This window comes from Ovis aries, chromosome 12 (assembly GCF_016772045.2).
Source record: "Ovis aries strain OAR_USU_Benz2616 breed Rambouillet chromosome 12, ARS-UI_Ramb_v3.0, whole genome shotgun sequence".
In the NCBI taxonomy this organism is placed as follows: Eukaryota; Metazoa; Chordata; class Mammalia; order Artiodactyla; family Bovidae; genus Ovis; species Ovis aries.
This window is the reverse complement of record NC_056065.1, coordinates 73,088,701-73,115,866: the sequence shown is the minus strand read 5'-3', so window position 1 is coordinate 73,115,866 and position 27,166 is coordinate 73,088,701. Positions and strand designations below refer to the sequence as shown.

The window sequence follows — 27,166 nt, the reverse complement described above, 5'->3', positions numbered from 1 at the left end:
GAGCGTCAAGACTGGTCCATTAAGAACCCCATCCCAGGGGCCTCCCTGGTGGACCAGTGGTTAAGACTTCACCAGTGCAGGGGCATGCAGGTTTGACCCCTGGTTGGGGGCCTAAGATCCCATATGCCTTGAAGCCAAAAAGAAAAAAAATCCTAAAACATAAGACAGAAGCAATACTGTAACAAATTCAATGAAGAATTTTAAAAATGGTCCATGTTTTTAAAAAATCTTTTTTAAAACCACTGGAAACTTAAAAAAAAAAAAAAAAAAAGGAACTCCATCCCATAGCTAACTGAGTCTAGGTGTATGGGTTTGTCTAAGTCGATTCATTCACTGGGGACCAGCAGTGTCCCAGGGCCGGCATGAGCATTGAGGGGGACATATCTCATTTACATCCCTCTGTGTATCCTGATAGCTGCTCTACTGGCCTTTCTGCCTGGGTCTCTAACAGGACCCAGTACCCCCTGCCAGTTATCCTCGGGGCCTGAGCTTGGGTCTGAATCCTCCCGGCACAGCAGCCTGGTCACTGACACCCCCCTGCGCATAGCTTCTGCCTGGCCCTCATCCCCAGACTCTGAGCTTTTCTTGCAGTTTCTCTTCATGTCTCAGCAAACCCTTCTGACTTTTGACCAAGAAACACAAAGACATTTTGAGCTGTTCATTCACAAAATAAACACATACTGAGTACCCACCCAAATGCCAGGCATCCAGGGACCCTGTAGTAAATAAATCAGATGCATCCCTGTCCAGAGGGAGACTACTGTCTCATGGGACACAGACATTAAGCACATCACTGCCAAATAACTCATTGATCATGCAGCCAGAGGGATCTCATCTTTTTTCACTATCCGAGTCACTCTTTCCTCCACTACGCAAACAACCCTAATTCTGAGAATTCTAGGGAGATGCTAACAGATGATGCAAATTCTCTCTAGTCCCTGCTTGTTCTCAAGCAATCTTAGCTTCCTCTTTACAATTTCTTCATGCCGCCCCTGATCTCTCCAGCCTGTTTTGGCCCCAAACAAGAACGTATGGTCCTTTCTCCATTCTCCTAAAGACAAAAGACACAGCTGCTGAGTTCGAGAGATCTTACTGAAAATATGAAGATGACATAGGGAAATTACAACCTAAAAAGAAATATTCAGCTTTCACTGTCTCCAGAATCCATCCAACATTATGGCCACCTCTCTCCTTAGCTCTATGTCTTCCCCTGGTTGCTGGTACCAGGGTCTTCCCTCCTTTTAACCAGTCGGGAGTCTCCTCTCATTGTGAACTCACTTCTCCCATCTCACCCCCTGAAGACAGCCATTTACACTGTAAGAACCAAAAATGACCCATCAACTTTGCAATGAAACTACTCACTACGACTTGCCATACATCAGCCTGCATTCATTCACTCTTTAATTTCAGAAATAATTACTGGGGCTTCTCTGGTGGCTCAGTGGTAAAGGATCCACCTGCCAATGCAGGCAATATGAGTTTGATCCCTCTTTGGGAAAGATCCCACATGCCTCAGAGCAACGAAGTCCGTGTGCCACAACTACCGTGCCTGGAAGTTGCAACTACTGAGCTCATGGGCCCCAACTATTGAAGCCCGCACACCTTAGAGCCCATGCTCTGCAACAAGAGAAGCCACCACAATGAGCAGGTTGTGCATCACAACCAGAGAAACGCCAAAAATAAATAATAAATAAGTACAGTTATTTTAAAAAACAAACAATTACTGAACATGAATTTTATACTGGGCATTGCACTAGGCTAGGACAAAAAAAAAAACAACAGCAAACAAGACAGACTAGATAGACCCTTCCCTCCCAGAGGAGACAAACAAGAAAGAAGTAAACTAGAAACTTCGACAACTGAAGCTTTTAGTGTTTTTTATTAAAACTTTTTAAAAACCAGGATGATATGATAGATGGGAGTCTCAGAATGCTGGAAATATCACTTTGGAAAGGATAGGTAGGAGAATTCTCTCCGAGGAGGTGACCCTTGGGATAAGCCTGAGACATACAGGGTTGGACTTTGCAAGGCAGGACTCAATGCCTCCCTCAAAGCTTGTGCCAGCCCTGGGACACTGGTGGTCCCCAGTGAATGAATGGACTTAGACAAACAGATCCACCTAGACTCAGTTAGTTGTGGGATGGAGTTCCTTTTAAAAAAAAAAAAAAAAAAACAAACACTTATCTAAGGTATCAGCAAAGTAGAGGCAACAACATTTATTTTGAAAAATTTTTAATCTAATATAATATATTTTAAAGGACACAGCAATAGGCACCTTGGGCGGGATTAGAGTTCTGTCTCCCTTACATATATTTTAAAGTTTAATACTGTTTTTATTTTTATTTACAAGGGCAGATTAGAGCCCTCAATATTTTCAGGGATTAGAACCTCTGAAGTCTTACTCAGCCCTAGGGGAAAGCTGAAAAGTGTGTCCCAGGCAAAGAAAGAGAAGTCCTAAGTTCCTGCGGCTGGAAAGAGTGTGGCCTCTTCTGGAGGTAGGAAGAAGGGACGAGAACTGTCTGACTGAGGTGGGAGCTAAAACCGGTGGGAGACAGGGGCATGTCCCAGACAGGGGGTGGTTTCTAAACACTGGGTTATGTGTTTAAATTAGGAGAATTCCCTAATTTTTTTTTTTTTTAAATTTCTGATGCCTAGGCCTGACCCCAGGGCTAGGAGGGTGGGAGCTTCCCTGGTGGTTTAGATGGTAAAGAATCTGTTGTAATACAGAAGATCCAAGTTTGATCCTTGGGTCGGGAAGACCTTCTGGAGAAGCAACCCACTCCAGTATTCAAGCCTGGAGAATCCCATGGCGAGAGGAACCTGGTGGGCTACAATCCATGGAGTCACAAAGAGTGGGACACGACTGAGACAGTAACACACACTTGGGGTGGGGGGTTGTGAAGTTGGCATTTTTTAAAGTTCCTCAGGTGATTCCAAGTTGTAGCCAGGATTAAGACCACTGACATGGGGCCTTGTAACCAATGAGAGAAAAAGAAAAGTGAAAGTGAAAAATACGGACCCTCGAGTCAGACAATCTGGTTTTGAATCCCATTTCTGCCACTGACTAGCTGTGTGATCCAAAACACACTACTTAAGCTTTCTGTTCCTCAGTTAACTCATCTGAAAAGTGGGGACAGTAGTTTACCCACTTTGTAGAGTTGTTTGTAGGATTAACGAGGTAATACATACAACAGTCTTAGAAAGCATGTATTAAGGATGCAAAGACTCTAGCTTTGACTACTCTTTGTGAGAAGCTTAGCTCAGGTGGGAGGTGCTAGAAGAGAAAAGGCAGAGTCAAATTACATATTTGGAAACAAACAAACAAGACTTGCAGAGTCAAATTACATATCTGGAAACACACAAGACTTGCTGAAAACTGTCTGAAAGAGATGAGGCAAAGAAGGGAATAAAAGCTGGTTTCTATGTTTGGGACTTTAAAAATTGGGAAGCAAGTGGTTAAATTTTTACCAAGATTGGGAAGACTAGGAGAGGAATATGTTTTTAAAAAGAAAATCAGAAAGTTCCATTTTTATGTGTTTATCAAGTTAAAGACACTATATTAGATACCCAAGAAGAGGTACCAAGACAGCTTAATATGTCAGCCTGGAGCTCAGATTTCAGAATCATCAGCATATACCGCTCCATCCAACATGGTAGACATTAGCCACACTTACAAGGCTATTTAATTTAAACTTAGATTAATTAAAATTGAATAAAATTAAACATTCAGTTCATCAGACACTTTAGCCACATTTCAAGTGCTCAACAGCCACATGAAGCTAGTGGCTACCATGTTGGATTTAGAACATTTAAATCCAGCGCAGATTTAGAACATTTCCATCACTACAGAAATTCCTATAGGAAAGCACCGTGCCTCAGTCCACGGAATTACAGGAAATCCTCTATGAAGTGGTTCACAATTCTGGCTACACATTGGAATCATCCCAGGAATTAGGAATGAGTTCATCTGGGGGAACTTCCAGGCAAAAGTAATTTCTAAAAGCTGCCAGGATGATTCTAAAGTAGAGTCAAGAGCTGAAAACCCCAGACCTACGGAGATAAAACAGGTGGAGAAGCAGGTTATGATAGAACCCTATGGTACCCCAATCTCAAGGGCAGTGATTCTCAATCTTCACTGAACACTGAAATCAGCTTTAAATATTACTAATGCCTGGGTTCTGCTTAGACGGATTTCTGATTTAACTGGTCTAGAATGCAGCCTGGTCTTCAGAAATTTTAGAAGCTATCCAGTTACTCTAATGGGTATTCAAGACTGAGAGCCACTGGCTGAGAGAGGAGAAAGATATAACGAAGAGGAGCTAGGAAGAAGCAACTAGCACAGTACGATGAAAAAAAAAAAAAGAACAGAGGGCAGTGACCCTGAAGCAGACAGAAAATGTTTCCAGAAGGAAGAAATGGTTCTATCTGTTGAAGGACAAAATTCAGTTCATTTAGTAAGCTTCCCACTAGATTTTACTGGGATGGTGCTAATGGGAGCCATTTGGAAGTGAGTCAAAGAATGAATGGTTGATGAAGAAATACAGTGATTGCAGACAACTGTTAGTAAACAGTTTCAGTTATGAAGAGAGACAAAGAATGCTGGTAGCAGCTGGACAGTGATTTGGGGTCATGGACTAGGTTTCTTAAGACACAGATATTAGAGTACGTATGTTGATGGGATGCCATAATAAAGGAGAAAATGATTATTCAGGAAAGAGGAAGGCTCTGGCAGGAAGTTGACTTCCTATCCAAAATCCCTAGCCTCCCTCCTACTTGCTTAAAGATCCCCACGGCTTTTCAAGTCCCCAGGGCTGTTGTCCTTTCCCCAGTTCAAAGATTAGCCTTAGCCAGTGGTTCCCAAACTTTAGCATGTGTCAGAATGACCTACAGGGCTTTTAGAAACACAAATAGCTACTCCTGCATCCAGAATTTCTGATTCAGTAGGTTTCGAGTAGGGCTCCAAAACAAAACAAAACAAAACAAAATCCTCTACTTTTCTCCTGAATACTCAGGTAACACTGTTCTTGCCCCAGGAGGAATCACTAATCTAAGGAGTCAAGACCATCCCCATGGAAAAGAAATGCAAAAAAGCAAAATGGCTGTCTGGGGAGGCCTTACAAATAACTGTGATAAGAAGAGAGGCGAAAAGCAAAGGAGAAAAGGAAAGATATAAGCATCTGAATGCAGAGTTCCAGAGAATAGCAAGAAGAGATAGGAAAGCCTTCTTCAGTGATCAATGCAAAGAAATAGAGGAAAAGAACAGAATGGGAAAGACTAGAGATCTCTTCAAGAAAATTAGAAATACCAAGGGAACATTTCATGCAAAGATGGGCTCGATAAAGGACAGAAATGGTATGGACCTAACAGAAGCGGAAGATATTAAGAAGAGGTGGCAAGAATACACAGAAGAACTGTACAAAAAGATCTTCACAACCCGGATAATTACGATGGTGTGATCACTCATCTAGAGCCAGACATCCTGGAATGTGAAGTCAAGTGGGCCTTAGAAAGCATCACTATGAACAAAGCTAGTGGAGGTGATGGAATTCCAGTTGACCTATTTCAAATCCTGAAAGATGATGCTGTGAAAGTGCTGCACTCAATATGCCAACAAATTTGGAAAACTCAGCAGTGGCCACAGGACTGGAAAAGGTCAGTTTTCATTCCAATCCCAAAGAAAGGCAATGCCAAAGAATGCTCAAGCTACCGCACAATTGCACTCATCTCACATGCTAGCAAAGTAATGCTCAAAATTCTCCAAGCCAGGTTTCAGCAATACGTGAACCGTGAACTTCCTGATGTTCAAGCTGGTTTTAGAAAAGGCAGAGGAACCAGAGATCAAATTGCAAACATCCACTGGATCATGGAAAAAGCAAGAGAGTTCCAGCAAACCATCTACTTCTGTTTTATTGACTATGCCAAAGCCTTTGACTGTGCGGATCACAAGAAACTGTGGAAAATCCTGAAAGAGATGGGAGTACCAGACCACCTAACCTTCCTCTTGAGAAATCTGGATGCAGGCCAGGAAGCAACAGTTAGAACTCGACATGGAACAACAGACTGGTTCCAAATAGGAAAAGGAGTGCGTCAAGGCTGTATATTGTCACCCTGTTTATTTAACTTCTATGCAGAGTACATCATGAGAAACGCTGGACTGGAAGAAACACAAGCTGGAATCAAGATTGCCGGGAGAAATATCAATAACCTCAGATATGCAGATGACACCACCCTTATGGCAGAAATTGAAGAGGAACTAAAAAGCCTCTTAATGAAAGTGAAAGAGGAGAGTGAAAAAGTTGGCCTAAAGCTCAACATTCAGAAAACGAACATTATGGCATCCGGTCCCATCACTTCATGGGAAATAGATGGGGACAGTGGAAACACTGTCAGACTTTATTTTGGGGGGCTCCAAAATCACCGCAGATGGTGACTGCAGCCATGAAATTAAAAGGCGCTTACTCCTTGGAAGAAAAGTTATGACCAACCTAGATAGTATATTCAAAAGCAGAGACATTACTTTGCCGACTAAGGTACATCTAGTCAAGGCTATGGTTTTTCCTGTGGTCATGTATGGACGTGAGAGTTGGACTGTGAAGAAGGCTGAGCACCAAAGAATTGATGCTTTTGAACTGTGGTGTTGGAGAAGACTCTCGAGAGTCCCTTGGACTGCAAGGAGATCCAACCAGTCCATTCTGAAGGAGATCAACTCTGAGATTTCTTTGGAAGGAATGATGCTAAAGCTGAAGCTCCAGTACTTTGGCCACCTCATGCGAAGAGTTGACTCATTGGAAAAGACTCTGATGCTGGGAGGGATTGGGGGAAGGAGGAGAAGGGGACGACCAAGGATAAGATGGCTGGATGGCATCATGGACTCGATGGATGTAAGTCTGAGTGAACTCCGGGAGATGGTGATGGACAGGGAGGCCTGGCGTGTTGCGATTCATGGGGTCATAAAGAGTCGGACACGAATGAGCGACTGAACTGAACTGAACTGAATCTAAGGAGTATGTCAAGGCTGTATATTGTCACCCTGCTTATTTAACTTCTATGCAGAGTACATCATGAGAAATGCTGGGCTGGAAGAAACACAAGCTGGAATCAAGATTGTCGGGAGAAATATCAATAACCTCAGATATGCAGATGACACCACCCTTATGGCACAAAGTGAAGAGGAACTAAAAAGCCTCTTGATGAAAGTGAAAGAGGAGAGTGAAAAGGTTGGCTTAAAGCTCAGCATTCAGAAAACGAAGATCATGGCATCTGGTCCCATCACTTCATGGGAAATAGATGGGAAACAGTGGAAACAGTGTCAGACTTAATTTTGGGGGGCTCCAAAATCACTGCAGATGGTGATTACAACCATGAAATTAAAAGATGCTTACTCCTTGGAAGGAAAGTTATGACCAGCCTACATAGCATATTCAAAAGCAAAGACATTACTTTGCCAACAAAGGTCCGTCTAGTCAAGGCTATGGTTTTTCCAGTGGTCATGTATGGATGTGAGACTTGGACTGTGAAGAAAGCTGAGCACCAAAGAATTGTTGCTTTTGAACTGTGGTGTTGGAGAAGACTCTCGAGAGTCCCTTGGACTGCAAGGAGATCCAACCAGTCCATTCTAAAGGAGATCGGTCCTGGGTGTTCTTTGGAAGGAATGATGCTAAAGCTGAAACTCCAGTACTTTGGCCACCTCATGAGAAGAGTTGACTCATTGGAAAAGACTTTGATGCTGGGAGGGATTGGGGGCAGGAGGAGAAGGGGATGACAGAGGATGAGATGGCTGGACAGCATCACCGACTCGATGGGTGTGAGTTTGAGTGAACTCCAGGAGTTGGTGATGGACAGGGAGGCCTGGCGTGCTGCGATTCATGGGGTTGCAAAGAGTTGGACATGACTGAGCGACTGAACTGAACTGAACTGAATCTAAGGTCATGATGGTAATCCTTTCCTTCATAAGTAGTTTTTGTTTCCCTGATAGCTCAGTTGGTAAAGAATCCCCCTGCAATTCAGGAGACCCTGGTTCGATTCCTGGTATCAGGAAGATCCGCTAGAGAAAGGATAAGGCCACCCACTGCAGTATTCTTGGGCTTCCCTTGTTGGCCCAGGTGGTAAAGAATCTGCCTGCAATACAGGAGATCACCATTTAATGCAGTTTTAGGGATGGGCATTTAGTCCAGTTCTAACCAATGAGAGTGAGTCTCTAGGAAGATTCTAGGAAAGGTTTCTTTGGTGATAAAAGAAAACAAACAGCCTCTGTCCTTTCACCAGGTGTTGTCATAGTGAACACGATGCCTAGAACAGTGGAAGCTATCTTAAAAATATCTTGTGAGCCAGACTATGGCAATCTCCATGCTGAAGATGGAACACTGGAAAGAACCGTGTTTTGTTTTGTTTTGTTTTGTTTTTTTCATAATGTTACACTACTGAGGGCTTCCCAGGTGGCACTAGTGGTCAAGAACCCACCTGCCTATGCAACAGAGATAAGAGAAGCAGGTTCGATCCCTGGGTCGGGAAGATCCCCTGGAGGAGGGCATGGCAAGCCACCAGTACTAGAGCCTGGAGAATCCCTATGGACAGAAGAGCCTGGCGAGCTATGGTCCATAAAGTCACAAAGAGTCGGACAGAACTGTAGCGACTTAGCATGCATGCACGCACACTTCTAAATTAAACCTGGAAACCCTGTCTCGTGAAACTAAAGCACTTTCTTAAAGTGTTTTGAATTAGATTCTCACTTGCAGCCCAAAGCAGCCTAAACTACTCATAGATTTCCAAGACCTTAAATAGATGAGCCAGGATGAAATGAAGGGGCAGCTCTCTATAGGAAGAACTGAGGATGCTTCCTCCCTGGCACTTGACAGAAGGTAGAGAGTGTATGTGTTGATGCAGATAGATTTGGTGGTTGAAAAATGAAGTCGCTCCTCTCTGGTTCCTCCTATTCATTCCTTCCAGGGTGTGAGGCATCAGGAGAGAAGAGGATATAGCCTGTTTGAGAAGAGGGGAGAAAGTCTGGGAAAGTCTTTTTAGAGAATAATAAAAATGACTAGGAAAACATTAAGTTATGGCTAACTGCTCATTTTCAATTTGTGATCTTAAATTTATAGAAAATAAACACCCTAATTGGACAAATGTCTCCAATTTATTGGGTGCAAATAGATACAGAGCAGACAGCTGACTCCAACCATGGATAAATCTTTCTGGGTAAACGTGAAAGAAACAGATAAAGGCAAGGAAGTATAAGGTGTCTTCAGAAAGTGCTTATGATGATGGGTCATATAACTGAAACCAGATTCTCCTTATCCTGGGGAATCTTCCACAATCCTCATCAAGTTTTCATTGGGTTTTCTCCCGTCATCCCAGTGGGAGCTCCTAGCATGCTACTTGCATTAGTTCCCTATTGCTGCATAGCAAATTCACAAACTTAGTAGCTTAAAATAATATTCAATTATAAGCTCCCACGTATGTAACTCAGAAGTCTGAGCACAGCAGCTCGGAGACTCCCAAGGCTAATATTCGTGGCTACATTCTCATCTAGAGCTCAGGGTCTTCTTCCAAGCTGATGTCCCTGCAGGATAATTCACTTCCTTATGGCTGTAGGACACACATCCCATTTTCTCTCTGGCTGTTGGCTGGGAGCCACTCTCACCCACATTCCATGCCACATTGCCTCCTCCATCTTCAAAGTTAAAAAAGGAGATTCTCCCTCACTTTGAATTCCCTTCACACTTTGAATTTCTTCTTCAGGAAGAGCCCAATTCCTTTGAAGGACTCAGCTGCTAGTTTAGGTCTATCTGAATAACCTCCCTTTCTTAAAAGTAGCTGTGTCAGACTTAGAAAACAAACAAAATTGTCAGGGATAATTAGGGATTTGGGGAAAGTCATGTACACACTGCTATATTTTAAACGAATAACCAACAATAACCTATTGTAAAGCACACGGACCTCTGCTCGATGTAATGTGCCAGACCTGTTTTGCTGCCTAAAATTCATCAATGATTTCCCCTACCTATAAGATAACCAATTCAACTAAGACAAACTGATCATTTCAGTTCTGTTCAGTCGCTCGGTCATGTCTGACTCTTTACAACCCCATGGATTGCAGCACGCCAGTCTTCCCTGTCCATTTCCAACTACCGGAATTTACTCAAATTCACATCCATTGAATCGGTGATGCCATTCAGCCATCTTATTCTCTGTCGTCCCCTTCTCCCTCCGCCTTCTATCTTTCCCAGCAACAGGGTCTTTTCCAATGAGTCAGTTTTTCCCATCAGGTGGCCAGAGTATTGGAGTTTCAGCTTCAGCACCAGTCCTTCCAATGAATATTCAGGACTTATCTCCTTTAGGATGGACTGGTTGGATCTCCTTGCAGTCCAAGAGACTCTCGAGAGTCTTCCCAACACCACAGTTCAAAAGCATCAGTTCTTTGGTGCTCAGCTTTTTTTATGGTCCAACTCTCATATCCATTCGTGACTACTGGAAAAACAGATCAGTTCAGTTCAGTTGCTGAGTTGTGTCCGACTCTTTGCAACCCCATGAATCGCGACACACCAGGCCTCCCTGTCCATCACCATCTCCTGGAGTTCACTCAGACTCACGTCCATCGAGTCAGTGATGCCATCCAGCCATCTCATCCTCTGTTGTCCCCTTTTTCTCCTACCCCTAATCCCTCCCAGCATCAACGTCTTTTCCAATGAGTCAACTCTTCCCATGAGGTGGCCAAAGTACTGGAGTTTCAGCTTTAGCATCATTCCTTCCAAAGAACTCCCAGGGTTGATCTCCTTCAGAATGGACTGGTTGGATCTCCTTGCAGTCCAAGGGATTCTCAAGAGTCTTCTCCAACACCACAGTTCAAAAGCATCAATTCTTCGGTGCTCAACCTACAACTCTCACATCTATACATGACCACAGGAAAACCATAGCCTTGACTAGACAGACCTTTGTTGGCAAAGTAATGTCTCTGCTTTTGAATATACTATCTAGGTTGCTCATAACTTTTCTTCCAAGGAGTAAGCATCTTTTAATTTCATGGCTGCAGTCACCATCTGCAGTGATTTTGGAGCCCCAAAAAATAAAGTCTGACACTGTTTCCACTGTTTCCCCATCTATTTCCCATGAAGTGATGGGACCAGATGCCATGATCTTCGTTTTCTGAATGTTCAGCTTTAAGCCAACTTTTTCATTCTCCTCTTTCACTTTCATCAAGAGGCTTTTAGCTCCTCTTCACTTTCTGCCATAAGGGTGGTATCATCTGCATATCTGAAGTGATTGATATTTCTCCCAGCAATCTTGATTCCAGCTTGTGTTTCTTCCAGTCCAGTATTTCTCATGATGTACTCTGCATAGAAGTTAAATAAGCAGGGTGACAATATACAGCCTTGACGCACTCCTTTTCCTATTTGGAACCAGTCTGTTGTTCCATGTCCAGTTCTAACTGTTGCTTCCTGACCTGCATACAGATTTCTCAAGAGGAAGGTTAGGTGGTCTGGTATTCCCATCTCTTTCAGAATTTTCCACTGTTTATTGTGATCCACACAGTCAAAGGCTTTGGCATAGTCAATAAAGCAGAAATAGATGTTTTTCTGGAACTCTCTTGCTTTTTCCATGATCCAGCGGATGTTGGCAGTTTGATCTCTGGTTCCTCTGCCTTTTCTAAAACCAGCTTGAACATCAGGGAGTTCATGGTTCACGTATTGCCAAAGCCTGGCTTGGAGAATTTTGAGCATTACTTTACTAGCATGTGAGATGAGTGCAATTGTGCAGTAGCTTGAGCATTCTTTGGCATTGCCTTTCTTTGTGGCCACTGCTGAGTTCTCCAAATTTGTTGGCATATTGAGTGCAGCACTTTCACAGCATCATCTTTCAGGATTTGAAATAGCTCTACTGGAATTCCATCACCTCCACTAGCTTTGTTCATAGTGATGCTTCCTAAGGCCCACTTGACTTCACATTCCAGGATGTCTGGCTCTAGATGAGTGATCACACCATCGTAATTATCCGGGTCATGAAGATCTTTTTTGTACAGTTCTTCTGTGTATTCTTGCCACCTCTTCTTAATATCTTCTGCTTCTGTTAGGTCCATACCATTTCTGTCCTTTATTGAGCCCATCTTTGCATGAAATGTTCCCTTGGTATCTCTAATTTTCTTGAAGAGATCTCTAGTCTTTCCCATTCTGTTCTTTTCCTCTATTTCTTTGCATTGATCGCTGAAGAAGGCTTTCTTATCTCTTCTTGCTCTTCTCTGGAACTCTGCATTCAGATGCTTATATCTTTCCTTTTCTCCTTTGCTTTTCGCCTCTCTTCTTTTCACAGCTATTTGTAAGGCTTCCCCGGACAGCCATTTTGCTTTTTGCATTTCTTTTCCATGGGGATGGTCTTGATCCCTGTCTCCTATACAATGTCACGAACCTCATTCCATAGTTCATCAGGTACTCTGTCTATCAGATCTAGGCCCTTAAATCTATTTCTCACTTCCACTGTATAAGGGATTTGATTTAGGTCATACCTGAATGGTCTAGTGGTTTTCCCTGCTTTCTTCAATTTCAGTCTGAATTTGGTAATAAGGAGTTCATGATCTGAGCCACAGTAGGCTGCTGGTCTTGTTTTTGTTGACTGTATAGAGCTTCTCCATCTTTTGCTGCAGAGAATATAATCAATCTGATTTTGGTGTTGACCATCTGGTGATGTCCATGTGTAGAGTCTTCTCTTGTGTTGTCGGAAGAGGGTATTTGCTATGACCGGTGCATTTTCTTGGCAAAACTCTATTAGTCTTTGCCCTGCTTCATTCTGCATTCCAAGGCCAAATTTGCCTGTTACTCCAGGTGTTTCTTGACTTCCTACTTTTGCATTCCAGTCCCCTATAATAAAAAGGACATCTTTTTTGGGTGTTAGTTCTAAAAGGTCTTGTAGGTCTTCACAGAACCGTTCAGCTTCTTCAGCATTACTGGTTGGGGCATAGACTTGGATAACTGTGATATTGAATGGTTTGCCTTGGAGACGAACAGAGATCATTCTGTCATTTTTGAGATTGCATCCAAGTACAAAGAATAGCAAGAAGAGATAAGAAAGCCTTCTTCAGTGATCAATGCAAAGAAATAGAGGAAAAGAACAGAATGGGAAAGACTAGAGATCTCTTCAAGACAGTTAGAGATACCAAGGGAACATTTCATGCAAAGATGGGCTCAATAAAGGACAGAAATGGTATGGACCTAACAGAAGCAGAAGATATTAAGAAGAGGTGGCAAGAATACACAGAAGAACTGTACAAAAAAGATCTTCATGACCTGGATAATCATGATGGTGTGATCACTCATCTAGAGCCAGACATCCTGGAATGTGAAGTCAAGTGGGCCTTAGAAAGCATCACTACGAACAAAGCTAGTGAAGGTGATGGAATTCCAGTTGAGCTGTTCCAAATCCTGAAAGATGATGCTGTGAAAGTGCTGCACTCAATATGCCAACAAATTTGGAAAACTCAGCAGTGGCCACAAGACTGGAAAAGGTCAGTTTTCATTCCAATCCCAAAGAAAGGCAATGCCAAAGAATGCTCAGCCTAGTGCACAATTGCACTCATCTCACATGCTAGCAAAGTAATGCTCAAAATTCTCCAAGCCAGGCTTCAGCAATACGTGAACTATGAACTCCCTGATGTTCAAGCTGGTTTTAGAAAAGGCAGAGGAACCAGAGATCAAATTGTCAACATCCACTGGATCATGGAAAAAGCAAGAGAGTTCCAGAAAAACATCTATTTCTGCTTTATTGACTATGCCAAAACTTTGATTGTGTGGATCACAATAAACTGTGGAAAATTCTGAAAGAGATGGGAATACAGACCACCTAACCTGCCTCTTGAGAAATCTGTATGCAGGTCAGGAAGCAACAGTTAGAACTGGACATGGAACAACAGACTGGTTCCAAATAGGAAAAGGAGTGCATCAAGGCTGTATATTGTCACCCTGCTTATTTAACTTCTATGCAGAGTACATCATGAGAAACACTGGACTGGAAGAAACACAAGCTGGAATCAAGATCGCCGGGAGAAATATCAATAACCTCAGATATGCAGATGACACCACCCTTATGGCAGAAAGTGAAGAGGAGCTAAAAAGCCTCTTGATGAAAGTGAAAGAGGAGAGTGAAAAAGTTGGCTTAAAGCTCAACATTCAGAAAACGAAGATCATGGCATCCGGTCCCATCACTTCATGGGAAATAGATGGGGAAACAGTGGAAACAGTGTCAGACTTTATTTGGGGGGCTCCAAAATCACTGCAGATGGTGACTGCAGCCATGAAATTAAAAGATGCATACTCCTTGGAAGAAAAGTTATGAGCAACCTAGATAGTATATTCAAAAGCAGAGACATGACTTTGCCGACTAAGGTACGTCTAGTCAAGGCTATAGTTTTCCTGTCATCATGTATGGATGTGAGTTGAACTGTTAAGAAGGCTGAGTGCCAAAGAATTGATGCTTTTGAACTGTGGTGTTGGAGAAGACTCTTGAGAGTCCCTTGGACTGCAAGGAGATCCAACCAGTCCATTCTGAAGATCATCCCTGGGATTTCTTTGGAAGGAATGATGCTAAAGCTGAAGCTCCAGTACTTCAGACACCTCGTGCGAAGAGTTGACTCATTGGAAAAGACTCTGATGCTGGGAGGGATTGGGGGAAGGAGGAGAAGGGGACAACCCAGGTTGAGATGGCTGGATGGCATCATGGACTTGATGGACGTGAGTCTGAGTGAACTCCGGGAGATGGTGATGGACAGGGAGGCCTGGCGTGCTGCGATTCATGGGGTCACAAAGAGTCGGAGACAACTGAGCGACTGAACTGAACTGAACTGCATCTCGGACTCTTTTGTTGACCATGATGGCTACTCCATTTCTTTTGAGGGATTCCTGCCTGCAGTAGTAGATATAATGGTCATCTTAGTGAAATTCACCCATTCCAGTTCATTTTAGTTCGCTGATTCCTAGAATGCCGATGTTCACTCTTGCCATCTCCTGTTTGACCACTTCCAATTTGCCTTGATTCATGGAACTGACATTCCAGGTTCCTATGCAATATTGCTCTTTACAGCATTATATCTTGCTTCTGTCACCAGTCACATCCACAGCTGGGTATTGTTTTTCTTTGGCTCCATCCCTTCATTCTTTCTGGAGTTATTTCTCTACTGACCTCCAGTAGCATATTGGGCACCTACTGACCTGGGGAGTACCTCTTTCAGTATCCTACCATTTTGCCTTTTCATACTGTTCATGGGGTTCTCAAGGCAAGAATACTGAAGTGGTTTGCCATTCCCTTTTCCAGTGAACCACATTCTGTCAGACCTCTCCACCATGACCCGCCTGTCTTCAGTTACCCTGTGGGCGTGGCTTAGTTTCATTCAGTTAGACAAGGCTGTGGTCCTAGTGTGATTAGAATGACTAGTTCTCTGTGAGTATGGTTTCAGTGTGTCTGCCCTCTGATGCCCTCTTGCAACACCTACCATCTTACTTGGGTTCTCTTACCTTGGGCGTGGGGTATCTCTTTACGGCTGCTCCAGCAAAGCGCAGCCACCGCTCCTTATCTTGGATGAGGGGTATCTCCTCCCGCTGCCCTTCCTGACCTTCAACGTGGGATGGCTCCTCTAGGCCCTCCTGCGCCCGCACAGCCACCACTCCTTGGGCGTGGGGTTGCTCCTCCCGGCCGCCGCCCCTGACCTCGGACGTGGGGTGGCTCCTCTCGACCACGCTTAGCGCGCCGGCTGCCGCCTGCGCTCAGTTCGCCTGCCGCCACCGCCGCACCTCGAGGAGCGATGCATTATACTAGTCTGAGGACACTGTGCTGAGCAAGACAGAGATAGTTCCTACCCTCACAGAGCATACAGTCCTGCAACGGAGACAGACAATAATCATGAAAGGGAAAATGAGGTGACTGTGTGGCACGTGCAGCAAAGGGAACTAGCCTCATCTGTGCAGCAGGGAATGCCTCCAAGAGGAAGTGGGGGACAGTGACACTTGAAGGGTGAACAAGAGTTCACAAGATCAAGCGAAAAACATGAAGAAAGTGTTCCAAGAGACACGAGCAACATGAGGAAGGACCTGAAGTTATGAAGGAACATAACTGTGGTTGGTATTGAGAGAGTGAAGATTGAGGGAAATTGTATATATAATGAAACTGGGAAAAAACAGAGAAGGACAAGATCATGGGTGAACTTACAAGAATCTGGGCCATTATCCACAGGGCAATGTGGGGTCCACTGAAGGGTTTTAAGGAAAAAGGTGACATGGTTTGATTTTTTTTTTAAGATTACACTGTATTAGATTGGATTGGATTGAATGGATCAAGACCCAAAGCAGACAGATAAGCTTGGAGACACAGTAGTAGTCCAGCTAAGAGGATGGGGGCTTTGACTAGGAGGGTAGCAAAGAGGATACAAAGCAAACAAAATCAATAAATATTTAAGAGGTAGAATGACAAGTCTTGCTGAGTGTTTGCATATGAGAGGTGACTGAGAGAGGGGAGCAAAGGATGGTTCCCAGGCTTAGGACCTGAGCAGCTAAGTAAATAGTAAGGCCTAGATTAAGAAAGATAGTGATGCAAATTTATGGAGTAAAAATATTGAATTTAGCTTTAGACACGGTAAGCTTGATATCTGAAAGATGTCCAAGTGGAAACGTAGACTAGGAAGGGAGAAAAAGGGTCTAGAGCTCAGATTTGTATGTCATCTACAAAGAGGCAGTAATAGAAGGCTTGAGAGCACCCTAAATTACCTAAAGAGAGCATGCAGGATAAGAAAAAGCCTTATCAGGCTAAGCCCTGATAAATGCTGACATTGAGAGGTTAGATGAAAAGCAAAAGTGAGAAAAAGAACTAAAGAGTGTCCATAATAGGACGGCAGGAAAACTAAGAGAATCTGATATCATGGAAGACAAGGAGAATGTCCCTCTAGAAGAAGGGAGTGTGCGGCCACTCCCAGGCATGGCAGAAGCCGGTGATCGTTTACTTGGCTGCTCGCTGTCGGCCTCCTGCTCCCTACCAATACTTCCTCCTCCTTTCCTGCTGTCTCCCCAAACCAAGCCTTTATGCTCTAACACCCACCTCGCTGACCTCCTCTTGGACCATGCGATGTCTCTCATGCATCCTCCCTTTTTCCTGTGCAGGCCTCTCTCACCCTGAATCCCTAATCCTCAACCCCTCCTTTCCCTCACCTGGTGAACACTATGTATCCTTTACACAGCGGTCCCCAAACTTTTTGACACCAGGGGCCGGTTTCCTGGGAGACCATTTCTCCACATATCGGGGTGGGGCTGGTAGGGCATGGGGTAGGCGGTAATGCAAGTGATGGGGAGCAAAGAAAAGCAGCAGATGAAACTTCGCTCACTCACCTGCCGCTCACTTCCTGTTGTGTGGCCAGGTTCCTAACAGGCCGTGGACTCTGCTGGACCCTGCTTTAATACCCTAAGCGGCTCAGACATCATCCACTCTCAGGCCTTCTTTGACCATCTCCTCCCCAAATCGGATCCATACATTTCTCATTCTATTTGTTTCCCTGGTATACAGTTCTGACTGTGCTCATCCTAGTAGACCGTCATAACTTATTTAATATCTAGGGTCCTCTACTTAATTATAAGCTGCTTGAGGACAAGGAGGATTTTGTGCTCTGCTTTTTTTTATAACTATACTTGACATAGTATCAGACACATAGCTGATACTTCAGCCAAGTTTCAGCGAAGGTCCTGGACCTTCTTGCTGCCAATACCACCTAGGGAATGCGAGTGTCCTGGGCCGGGATAAAGGACCGCGAGGATTGCTGACGTGGAGCAGGAGGCAAAGACAACTGAAGAGTAAGCAATGGCTGAACCAACTGCTTCATTCGTGCCAGACCACCAAGCCCACCATAGCGCCCTAGTGCAAGCACCACCCTCCTTTCACAGATGAGCAAATGGAGACTGGGGAAGTTCACTTGTCCAAGGTCAGACCCTGGCAAGAGGAGCCAGGACTTGAAGGAACCTAAGTCTGATTGACTCCAGAACCACATACTAAGTCCAGCTAGTACTTGAGCTTGAAGGAAGTTCCTTGCACGGATTCAAACTCATAAAGTATAGGGGTTATGTGGGGAGACAGGTTCCAGAGGGAAGGGATATATGTATACATACAGCTGAGTCACTTTGTTGTACAGCAGAAACTAACTCAACATTGCAAAGCAAGTATGCACCAACAAAAAATGATAAATTAAAAAAAAAAAAACAAATTTGTAGAGTACAGTACTGGGTGTGTGCTGTGTGGGTGGCAGGGCACTTTCCTTCCCAGCCCATGCTACTGGTTCCAGCAGCTAGTGGCTCTGCTTGGCCAGAAGCCATGAGGGATAAAAGCAAAATGTCTATGGACGATCTGTTCCTCAGTATTGATGTGTCAAGGCCCTGGGGTCCTGGGAGCAGGTTGGAAGGGTGCCTGAGAGTGAGCCAATCACTGCAATGTCAGACACTCAGTTGGAAATGGAAGTGAAAGGTGAGGGAGTCAGAGTGGAAGGGACTCAGCCGAGTTGCCAGGTCATGGGCAATTTCAAGCCTATGGCTCTGAGCCAAGGACAAAACACTGTACCTAAAATAACCTCCCCAAAGAGTCTTTACTGACATTTTGCAACCATTGTCCCTGCTCTGACTTGCAGCTCAATGAGACTAGCACTGACTGGACTCCTATTAGATGTCAGGACTATGAATGTTACAAAGGCCTGGCCTTTTGCAGACATGGGGAAAGCCCCCGGGACACAAGGCAAGTGCTCTACAATCCAGTACACAATGCAGTGCCAACCTGGGCAGTTCCAGCTGGAATTCACAGAGCTGGAGAGGGCAGGCTGTGCTGGCACAGGCAGTAGGGGCCTCTTGGAGCACCTAACCTGGAAGGTGGAAGACAGAGCAAAAAGAGGAGAGCTTCTCAGGCAGGAAGAAGAGGGGCAGCAGAGGTGAGTCACGAGCAACAAGAAGGAATTGCCTCTTGGGCTGTGCAAAACCGGTCTGGGGAACAAAGGCAACTTGCTGGAGAAGATGAGATGTGAGGTTGGGTGAATAGGGAAGATCAGACAGTAGAGTTCCTGGAACCAAGAATATTGACCAAATAAACTGAACATGCAGAATCCAAAAGTTCATCACGTGGGCAATGAGAAACCATCCAGGCTTTCAAGAGGCACTTAAGTATAAAAACTTAATTTTAGGAAGATTTATTTGGTGGTAGTGTTTGATGTGGATTAGAAAACAGAGAACAAAAAACAAAGGAAAAAAAAAAAACTGCCCCCAAAGGAAAAAAAATACACAAATAAACCCTGAATGCTTCTTTGAGTATCTACTAAAAGTCTGACTGCAGGCAAACTTCATAAACATAGTCTCTTCTCCTGCCAGTCCAATAGGGAAGACACTCATTAACCCCTTGGACTGCACCATACCAGACTCCTCCGTCCATGGGATTTGCCAGGCAAAAGTACTGGAGTGGGGTGCCATTCCCTTCTTCGATTAATCCCATCGTTACCTATTAAGGATCTGCTATGTGCCAAGGATTATACTGGGCCCGGGGGATGCAGTGCAGAATAAAACAAAGTTCCGGTCTCCATGAAGGTTATCCTCAGATGAATACAGAAGAAAACACAGAAGCAAATTCATAATTACATCAACATAAATCCAAGCATGAAGCACCATGAAGGAAAATAAAGCAGGGCATTGGGCAGGGAATGGTAGGATAATGTGGTGTTTAACATTAATGCCCATGAAATGAAAGTAACTCAAGAATTTGAATAAACTCTGGTAAATACTGAAAGACAGAGGGGCCTGGCATGCTGCAGTCCAAAGAGTCAGACACGACTTAACGGCTGAACAACAGCAAGAGGCTCTGGATTGCCTGGAACTGTTTCAGTTTCAGCAGTGCAAATGTAGCATCTTCCAGAAATCCCTCAGCCCTAGGCAAAGGGTTTGTTGCCCTACAACTGTGACCTTCACTTAAATACCTTGTGTCTGACCTGCAGGATTCAACACAAGGTTTTGCATCTTTAAAGGGACATCAGCACAGTCAAATCACATGCTTAGCTTCCCAAGCGTTAGCCAAATTGCTACCCTGGTTGGCCTCTTCCCCACCCAGACAGAGGAGCAGAGTCAGAAATTCCTAGCATTGGTGACCTTGGATTTCTCAACCTTCTATTCCTACCATCTTGCACTCAGCCCTAGCTACCACCTAAACCAGGAACAGCAAATCCACCAGTGACCCCAGTCCTTGCCATTTGCTCCTTTACTCTGCCCAGCTCTGGCCAGCAAGCTGGTAAGACCTTCGGGGTCAAAGCTGGGTTATCAGAGAGAGAAACAGGGGAACTCATCTGAGGTGATGTGATGTGCCAGAGTTAGTCACAAGAAAGGGGAACCCCAAATAAATTACAGCTTGCTGACCTTGAGAGACGTGCGGCTTGTGTCTCTTGAGTTACAGAAATACCAGAAATGCTCACTGAAGTGTCAATTTTGGAGTTTTGGAGGCCAAAGCTCCAAGGGGCTGACTCACCCTCAGAGCAGAAACCACGTGAAAGTCCTGATATTAAGATGACAGCACACACTCATTCAGAAGTCACAGTATTTCAGACTCACATAGTTCTTGGGAAAGCTCACAGATCACTTCTGCTGGTTATTAAAGACCAAAATTGTAAGAAAGGTTCAAAGAAAATGCCCAAGACTGATATTCATCTCCCTGGTTACAGAAGCTTCCTGCCTGACAAGGTTAAAGGAATAATAAGCAGGGGACACGAGCTCCAAGAATCATCCCCATTTGGCCCCTGGTCACCTTGCCTGCTTGTGTACAGATTAAAATGTAGAATTTCAAATGAGCTCTTCAGGTAACCTTGCCCAAGCTGCACACACAAATCCTACTAACTGAACTACAGGGGTGAAGGGCAGGTGTTACTGTTGTCTTTTTAAACTCATTTGTCCAGGAAATTGCCTCAGACTCCCAAGAAAAATTACTGTTAAAACTTCCAACAAGCCCAATATGTAATCCCTGCAACAGCCCTTTCCGGGTCCCTCCCCTCGGGGCTCAGCCTGACTGACGTTGCCAGGCTATTGCAAGGTTGCATCACTGACCTTTGCAATTGTCTGGCCTGTCCAATTTCCCCATCCTCTCTCTGCCCTCTCCTTTTCTCTGCTTGAAGGGCTTTGGCCCAGGGCCTCTCCTTTTCCCCTACTTGCTAACTAGCTCTTATATGTGAATAACCAAGGCTAAACCAGAACCCTCCCTCGCCTATAGTGATCCTGGTTAAAATCAACCCTACCTTCTTCATGCTTCCAAGGGTATTCTCTACTCCTTAGCTTCTTACCTTAACTGTCTATTCTCACCTTTCTGCCAAATGGAGCTGGTACAGCCGTGCTGCTCCCCAGGTCCAGGGAAGTGGGATATAATTATTGAGGGACGCAGCAAATATTTGCAGTTCAGGCCAGCAAACTTTCCCCAAGGCCCGTCTTTCCATGTTCACCTCGCCCCAGTGCTCAACTTCACGTCTTAAGTGCTAGTGGGGAGAGTTTGGATTTAATGGCAGTTCTCTGATACACAGAAGTACAAACCCCTACAGACACAAACATCATACCACACACACACACACACACACACACACACACATCTGTGCATAAAGGGCAGCCTCAATGAATAGTTACCCATCAAGTGACCCTAGCAATGCGAGCGCCCATGACTAAACCAGTTAGACCAGAGAGAAATGTAACTATAAGCACAAACTTCATTCCTTATGCAGAGCCTGGAGACCCTTTCTGTTTTCATAACCGGAACCCTCTCCTTTCCTTGTACCTCAAATCCCTATGCGTGCGGGAAGATGACAAACTTTCTTTATGAAAACTAATTTTTCGGTTAAGTAGAACCCCAGCTTCCCTTGAGAATCCGCCTGCAATGCAGGAGACCTGGGTTTGATCCCTGGGTTGGGAAGATCCCCTGGAGAAGGGAAAGGCTACCCACTCCAGTATTCTGGCCTGGATAATTCCCTGGACTGTATAGTCGATGGGGTCGCAAAGAGCCGGACACGCCTGAGCGACTTTGACTTCACTTTCAGGCGTCCTCACCAGGGGTCCTTCCAGACCTCTCCGGATGAGGGAAGCTGTGATCCACCCACACCATTAAGGAGGTCGGAAATGGGCGCGGATTCCTCCCAGGGCTCCGGGTCCTCACCTTTGTACATCGAAGCCCTCCTCCCCGCCCCCGGCCTCAGGCCCTCGCCCCCAGCCTCCGGGCTCACAATTGCAGGGAGGGTGTGCACAGCTCGTGGCCGCCACCCCAAGGTCCCTGCCCCGCCTCTCCCCTTCTTCCCCCTCCTCTCTCTGGCTGGCCCGGGAGCCCAGGAGGCGGGGCTCGGAGAAACAAATATAAGCGGCCCCGGGGGCGCTGACCAGGTGCCAGTTGCCGAGTCCCCATCCCGAGGCTAGGAGGAAGGCGAGGAGAAGCAGAACGCAGAGGCACGGGGCCCACGCACACGGCGATCGCCGCCCCAGCTCTGGCGGCGCCCCTGTAGGTGAGCGCGGCGCGGAGGAGCGCGGCCGGACGCGGGGTCCCCGGTGTGCCCCCCACTCCCTGCGGGCCTCCCCTCGAGAGAGCCGAGAGCTGCAGCCGGCCTTCGGAGGCTGAAGGTCCTCCCCCCCCCCACCCCGATCCGCTGCTCCCGCAGGTCACCCCCACCCCGAGAGCCCGAAGCCCAGATGGAGATGGTGCAGGAGCTGATTCCCCTGGCCAAGGAGCTGATGGCGCAGAAGCCCAGTGCGAAGCTGGTGCGAATGTACCTGCTGGGCGGCGTGCTGGCGCTCTTCGGCGCCGTGCTCGGCCTGATGGAGGCCGTGTGCGGCCCCTTCCGCGAGGCGACCCTGGCCGAGCTGGGGGAGCCGGCCCCGCGGGATCAAGGCAAGCCACTGGAGGCCGCCCAGGCCTGCCGGGCCCTGTCCAACCGGCTGCACGCCTCCTAGGAGCTCGGGGGCCGGCGGAGGGAAGGGAAGAGAGACCCCGGAGAGGGGCGAGTGAGCCAGGGCCGAAAGGGCAGGCTCGAGTGGGCGTGCTGTGCTGTCTGAACTTGCTTCTGAGAAGCCACCGACTTCTAGAACTGAACTACCACGCGGATCCGCCAAACGGAGCTTGGGACTGAGTTTGCTGCTGTGCAGCACTGCAGGAAGATGCCACGTCCAAAGCTAGGTACCTTCCAGCCACCTGAGTGCATCTAACATTTTGCACGAGGGTGAAAGGAGAAACGCTTTTTATATTATTGTTGTTGTTGTTGTTATTATTACAGTGATTGCGTTTTGAAATAAAAAACCGTTTTGTATATATCTCAGCATCTGATTCCTGAGGGGGGTGGAGGAGGGCACAGTTACCTACCATGGACTGCGGGGGGTGCTGGCTTGCTGGGGTCTTATCTGAGGCCAGTGGACTGAGCGTCCAGTGAAGACCAGGCAACTTTTGCTTCACCGCCCCCCGACTCTGATATTGATGTTACAGGCTTGTAATCCTGTTGAGAATTTATTTTTGCTTTGTGTTAGGAATGGCAAGACAGAAGCTTTTTCGAAGTCCCACCAGACTTAGCATTTCAAGCTCAGAAGATAAACAAGCTAGAGTAAGTGAAAGAGAGATGCTGTTTAACTCTAGGGCAGAAAACCTGTTTGCCATCTCACACCTGTGCACCAGAGGGTCCTGTTAACAGCTCTTCCTTCCTAACTGTATTTGGGGTGGCGGGGTGGGGGCGGGGTGGAGGACGGCGGGGCGGGGCGGAAAACTAGCTAGCTGCAAGGAGAAGAGGGAAGGCGATCTCCCAAGAACATTTCACTGAAAGTCTAGCTCTACCCAGGCTTCCTCCTCACAAACTGAATCACAGTGGGAAGCTCTCATTTAAGAGGGGGAAAGACTGGTTATCACAGGCTTGAGTCCCCTTCCTCCAGAGACAGAGGTTCGTTTGTGCTAATACCTAGTCTTCGTGGCTCTGTAGGGCTCAGCATATCAGCATAAAAAGTGATAAACAGTGGCTCTTAAGAAGTAGCTAGGGGCAGGAGCCTGAAGCCACTCTCCACCTGCCCTCACCATTTCACTCTCACCATCCATGGCTGTGGATTTTTGCCAAACGTAGCAAGGATCCTGCCATTGCCTCTGACCAGACTGTCCCTCCACCACCACCCTCTTCTGCTCCCCCGCACCTCCCCCCACCAACACACACACCCTTTCACTTTATTTCTGCCAGCTCACATCCTACCCCTCATCAAGTGGCATGTCTGCCTGAAATCTATCTTGATCACTCCAAACGAAAGAGCAGTGAGATTAATCAAGAGAAAAGACATGGATTTAAAGCAAAAGAATAGCAACGAAACCACTGTTGTCCCAGTTTTCAAAATGGGAAACTTGGTCCTGTATTAAGGAGACATATGGCACCCCACTCCAGTACTCTTGCCTGAAAAATCCCGTGGATAGAGGAGCCTGGTGGGCTGCAGTCCATGGGGTCGCTGAGAGTCGGACACGACGGAGCGACTTCACTTTCACTTTTCGCTTTCCTGCATTGGAGAAGGAAATGGCAACCCACTCCAGTGTTCTTGCCTGGAGAATCCCAGGGACGGGGGAACCTGGTGGGCTGCCGTCTATGGGGTCGCACAGAGTCGACAGCAGCAACTTCGTCTTAAATGTCCAGAAAAGGTCTCAGTTCACCCCATCTTATTCTTCCCGTTTTCCTTCCCAAGCACCTCTCTTACTCTATTATTCTTCCACTGATGCAGCCGCTCCTTGGTCCAGCTGTCAACATCTCAAACCGCCTCCCGCAGTCTCTAGTATATTCACCTCAAAACACTCACTGCGGGACCGGGGTTTCACCCTTCCTTCATCCTGCTGCTCCTCCATCAAAGGCGTGAGCGCCTAAGCTCCCGTCCAGGTTTTCCAGTGTCTCCATGATCTGCTCAGATCTCAGCCCTCCCACCTGATGCCCTGCGTGAACCCCCAGGACCCTCCTCGTCCCTTCTGGTTTCGCACCTTTGCATACATTCCTCTTCCTATGCCCACCCACAGTCCCCACACCTTTTGCAACCATAAACCTCAGGTTCCCCAAGAGAGGAATAGTTTCAAATATTGCGCTTCTTGTCACTGTACTCCCGTATTCCGGATTTTGGTTTAGAAGACAATGCCTATCATTTTTGTTTGCCTATACATAAAACTACATAGATTTTATATGTGTCCCTAAATATACAGGAAATGCTGGTGTAGTTTTAGCTTTGAAGGTTGTGCCTCATGTCTATACATGGACAAACTACCCAACCCAGTTAAATCCAAGCCACCAAAATCTTCTCTGTCCTCACTGACCTTATCACTCCTCTGAGTTCATTCAGTCTGAGTCTCACAGTGGATCACACAGTAATGGACTCTGTAGTCCCTGTTGTTTTACAGGGGTGGTCATCTCTCTCAGTCTTCTTTGTGACTTTCACATTTTTAAAGGTTTTGTGTGTGTGTGTGTGGTTAAAGTCACATAGACATAGACATGCCACTTGATGAGGACTTCCCTGGTGGCTCAGATGGTAAAGCATCTGTCTACAATGCAGTAGACCCGGGTTCTACCCCTGGGTCGGGAAGATCCGCTGGAGAAGGAAATGGCAATCCATTCCAGTACTCTTGCCTGGAAAATCCCATGGACAGAGGAGCCTGGTAGGCTACAGTCCATGGGGTCGCAAAGAGTCGGACACGACTGAGCGACTTCAATTACTTAAAGTCACATAATATAAAACATGCTCTCTTAACCATATTTCACTGTAGAGTTCAGTAGCACTCAGCATTTTCACATTGTTGTATAACTCCCAACCATCATCCATCTTTCAAATTTCTCACCTTCCTAAACTGAAACTCTGTCCCCATTAAACACGAACTCCCCATTCCTTCTCCCCACCCCCACCCCACCCGACCCCTGGCACCTACCAATGGGCTTTCTGACGCTATGAATTTGGCTATTCTAAGTACCTCGTGTAAGTGGAGTCAAACGTTATTTGTCTGCACCTTATATATATATATATATGAGGACTTCCCTGGTGCCTCAGATGGTAAAGCGTCTGTCTGCAATGCGGTAGATCCAGGTTCGACCCCTGGGTCGGTAAGATCTGCTGGAGAAGGAAATGGCAATCCATTCCAATACTCTTGCCTGGAAAATCCCATGGACAGAGGAGCCTGGTAGGCTACAGTCCATGGGGTCGCAAAGAGTCGGACACGACTGAGCGACTTCACTTATATATATATATATATATACTGGAATACACTTTTAAGGTTAATATATGTCCTACAGAGTGTACCTTTTATCCCCTGTAGTACTCAGTAGGTTCTCACTAGCTATCTGTTTTGTGCCTAGCAGTGTATATATGTCAGTTTCAATCTTTCCATTTATCTCACCCCTCTTTTCCCCTCTTGGTGCCCATATGTTTGTTCTCTACATCTAGGTCTCTATATCTGCTTTGCAATTAGGTTTAACTGTACATTATTCTAGATTCCACATACATGCATTAACATAAAGTATTTGTTTCTCGCTTTCTGACTTACTTCACTGTGCTTGACTGTCTCTTGGTTCATTCACATCTCTGCAAATGGCACAATTTCATTCCTTTTTATGGCTGAGTAAGATTCCACTGTATATTCCACTGAGTAATATTCCACTGTATATAGGTATCACATCTTCTTTATCCATTCCTCTGTCAATGAACATTTAGGTTGCTTCCATGTCCTGGTTCTTGTAAATAGTGCTGCAATGAACATTGGGGTGCATGTATCTTTTGGAATTATGGTTTTCTCCAGGTATAAGCACAGGAGTGGGACTGCTGGGTCATATGGTAGTTTTATTTTTAGTTTTTTAAGGCGCCTTGATACTGTTCTCCATAGTGACTGTACCAATTTGCATTCTCACCAACAGCGTGGAAAGGTTCCCTTTTCTCCACATCCTCTCCAGCATTTACTGTTTGTAGAGCTTTTGGTGATGGCCTTTCCGGCCAGTGTGAAGTGTTACCTCATTGTAGTTTTGACTTGCATTTCTCTAATAACTAGGGATACTGAGCATCTTTCCATGTGCCTCTTGGCCATCTGTATGCCTTCATTAGAGAAATGTCTATTTAGGTCTTCTGCTCATTTTTTTCACTGCTTTTTTTTTTTTTTGGTATTGACTGCATGAGTTGTTTGTCTG

At 45.7% G+C, this 27,166-nt stretch overlaps 2 protein-coding genes across 10 annotated transcripts in view; one reads left to right on the top strand and one right to left on the bottom strand.

Annotated features, from left to right (window-relative positions):
- LAMB3 (laminin subunit beta 3) overlaps positions 1–27,166 on the bottom strand; it is a 191,557-nt gene that overhangs the window by 55,073 nt on the left and 109,318 nt on the right. For 4 of the 8 annotated variants that reach the window (XM_042229259.2, XM_060396740.1, XM_042229258.2 and 1 more), the window contains exon 1: positions 22,773–22,900. The exons of the other annotated variants lie outside the window; for them this stretch is intronic. The gene's annotated coding sequence lies outside the window, so the exon portion shown is untranslated. Of the gene's footprint in view, positions 1–22,772; positions 22,901–27,166 lie in introns of those variants that run through there. 8 annotated transcript variants of the gene reach the window in all.
- On the top strand, positions 22,386–23,309 carry G0S2 (G0/G1 switch 2). Of its 2 annotated transcripts, none has more exons than XM_042229270.2 (2): positions 22,386–22,503; positions 22,661–23,309. In XM_042229270.2, the coding sequence occupies exon 2, from the start codon at positions 22,692–22,694 to the stop codon at positions 22,950–22,952; it is 261 nt and encodes an 86-aa protein (XP_042085204.1). In that variant the 5' UTR covers positions 22,386–22,503; positions 22,661–22,691; the 3' UTR covers positions 22,953–23,309. The 2 variants fall into 2 exon arrangements, with proteins under 2 accessions (XP_042085204.1, XP_027831787.1); XM_027975986.3 differs by having other exon boundaries at positions 22,386–22,507.